This window comes from Cyprinodon variegatus, unplaced genomic scaffold (assembly GCF_000732505.1).
Source record: "Cyprinodon variegatus isolate N-32 unplaced genomic scaffold, C_variegatus-1.0 Scaffold1236, whole genome shotgun sequence".
NCBI classification, from domain to species: Eukaryota; Metazoa; Chordata; class Actinopteri; order Cyprinodontiformes; family Cyprinodontidae; genus Cyprinodon; species Cyprinodon variegatus.
In genome coordinates this window covers 101420-104162 of record NW_015151689.1, presented here as the reverse complement: position 1 = coordinate 104162, position 2743 = coordinate 101420, and the positions used below count along the sequence as shown (strand labels likewise).

General features: G+C 38.5%; 1 protein-coding gene across 1 annotated transcript in view; it reads right to left on the bottom strand.

Moving 5' to 3' along the window:
• Positions 1-1444: 1444 nt before the first annotated feature.
• Positions 1445-2743, bottom strand: part of fbxo43 (F-box protein 43) — an 8320-nt gene continuing 7021 nt past the window's right edge. The window contains exon 4 of the mRNA XM_015401597.1: positions 1445-1748. Within this exon, the coding sequence (XP_015257083.1) occupies positions 1445-1748 (304 nt within the window). The remainder of the gene's footprint in view (positions 1749-2743) is intronic.

Genomic DNA, 2743 nt, shown 5'->3' with positions numbered 1-2743 from the left:
TACTGCTTTGATCTTGTGAAGCATCAAGTATCTCTTTTAAATCAGGGAAACAACAACTCTCAGTTTGTTGGTAAAGCCCCTGTCACACCTTGACGATTTAGATCTGACAAAAATGCAGGCATACGTTGGATGAGTTATGGGTACGTTATGCATGTTGTGCAAGTTATTAGCATGCAGAAGCATGTTGGCACACGTAGACATACGTATGCCAGCGTATGCCATAAGTTACAGGTAAGTTATCTGATCATTGACATATTAGGGTTGTCACGATACTAAACTTTTCAACTCGATACCAATACTAAGTAAAATATTCGATACTCGATGTCATTTTCGATAGGATAAAAACAAATACTCCAAAATTCAACAGACATTTTTTTATTAATAAACTAAATACAGTAAATAGACAAATAAATACAATAAACAATATTTTGAGGTTGTATGCTGTGCACAATATTAAGCAATCTTGATAAAAAAACTTACAAAATTAAAATTAAGTGTTCCTTCCTTGGCTATGCTTTACACACATAACAATGACACTAGCCAAACCGTTTAAGAAACAAAAATAATTCTCAGCAGCTGCACCTGTTACAAAAAAAAGTCTGAAACCGAAAAGTGCACAGAATTATTCAATCACAGTGTCCAGAAAGCGCATTTTCCTCTAATCAGCGCATAAGATGAATGACTGTTTAGGTGCCACTGGTGGTAGCACTGTATCGATACTTTTGAAAATGAGTATTGTATCCGGATACAACGTTTCAGTATCGATACTTTTTTGGGTATCGATACTTTTGACAACCCTATGACATATGTTAAGTGTAAGTTACTTAGCTTGATAAACCAGACTAAATGTATTTAGTCTGGTCCCAATGAATGAGACGTCAGGAGTCTGGGCTGTCTGTGCCTATTGGCAAACGCTCTGACCAATGAGCGCTACTGACTGGCGTAGTAAGCGTGACAGGAAGCTGGTGGGGAAGTGTAAACAAACAGCCTGTCGGGAAGACGGCGAATACGCCCTTCTTAAAAATGAAGGAGCATAGAGCCTCTTCCTGCTCACGTTTCAAGGAAAACCCCAAGTCTAATCCTTCCAAAACTAAATCCAAAGCCGGGTCAAAAATTGCCATCAGAGCCACCAGTACTTTGCACACGACTATGTACAGAGACGGCCGCTGCAGACAGGCTGCAGTTAGCCTTGGAGGTCCACTGGTTGCCGCGGTCCTCTCAACTTTGGAAATTGTTTTTTTTAATTATGCATTAAAATTGGTAAATAGTCTATATATTGTCGCTCTAAAGTATAGTAATGTCGCCTCAAATGATCTTAAAATGTTCTTTTATTGAACAACAGCAACAGAAAAGAACGTTTAATTTTCAATGGAGCGTTCCATTGAAAGCTGCTGCTGCTGCAGTGCATGCTACTGTTCAATAGACATCTTCCATTATGCATAAATTAGGCTGACAAAAGCTCGGGACTCCTTATGACTACTCTATACGCCCAAAATTGAAAAACTAGAAAGTTCAGAGTATGCCAGCATTTTAGGAGATTCTGGGAGGTCGGGCATATGCTGGCTAAATCGGCAAGTTGTGGCAGGACCCTAAGAATGACATAAAAACACCTGTGATTAGTTTGAAGCCAAATAAACCAAACTACCTCAAGAGCTTCCTCCAGTTCCCTCATGTAGATCATTCTCCTAAGACTAGCGTGGTGGTCCTGATGGATCATTTCATTCCAACTTTTGCAAACTAGCCCACATCTGTCAAAATAAGAAAAAAAAAGAACAAATGTTACACATTTCTACACAGGCCCTGCTCAAACACCAGAATATGTTCTAAAAAACAAGTTTAACATGGGTCAGGCTTAAATATTTTAAGCCTTTATTTCTTGTAATTTTGCCCTAAAAATTATGAAAACCTGAAGTACTCAAAACATAAATAAATAATTCACAGGAATAATAAATGCAAATATAGTTCATAAAGAGAACTACTAGGCTTCCTTTTGCAGGAAGTACTGCACCGATGCGCCGTGGGACAGAGAGGTTTAGGTTGTGGCTGGAGGTGTGTGGATTGATCCTGCTGGTATTTATATTGATCGATAATTCTTTCCTTCTTCCTCCAGACGCACCGACTACAGTCGCAGCATCAGCAACCAAACAAGCAGCATTCGCTTTTTCTTAAGATTTTGCTTTAAATTGCTTTTCAACTTTGTTTTGTTAATGTTCCCTTGTTTTAGTCCGATAATTGAAAATCCCTAAAACGGCAATCAACATTTTCATGATTATAAAAAATAAAACCGTATCGATACTGACACTGCATTTACTTGGTTTTGGATCGTACCAAAGTTCGATATGAAATGTAACGACTTTAAGGGACTTTAAGAAGTAAATCTTTTCCAGTTTTCCGCTTGTAGACCCACTTATTTCCTCGGCAACCATAATGACAAAAAAAACCCAAACTGTTTTTACTCAGTGTTTGATGCACTTGCACAGCTTTGAAACATCAACACCAGACGCCCCTTAACAACCAACTTAGTGCTGCAAACAAGAATCACAAACGGTTAAAGTAGGAAAGTTTAACAGCCGCTGAATTCAGAAGTCTGTGTCATCATGTTGCATTAGGAGGGGTGAAGACTGAGTTTCTGGGGATAAATGGAACTAGAGCTGGGCAATTAGTTGCATTTGCTATATAGTCACATTTCGAATCCCAGAGGCACACAGTTTTTAAATCACAATACATTTAAGAGTAAGACACT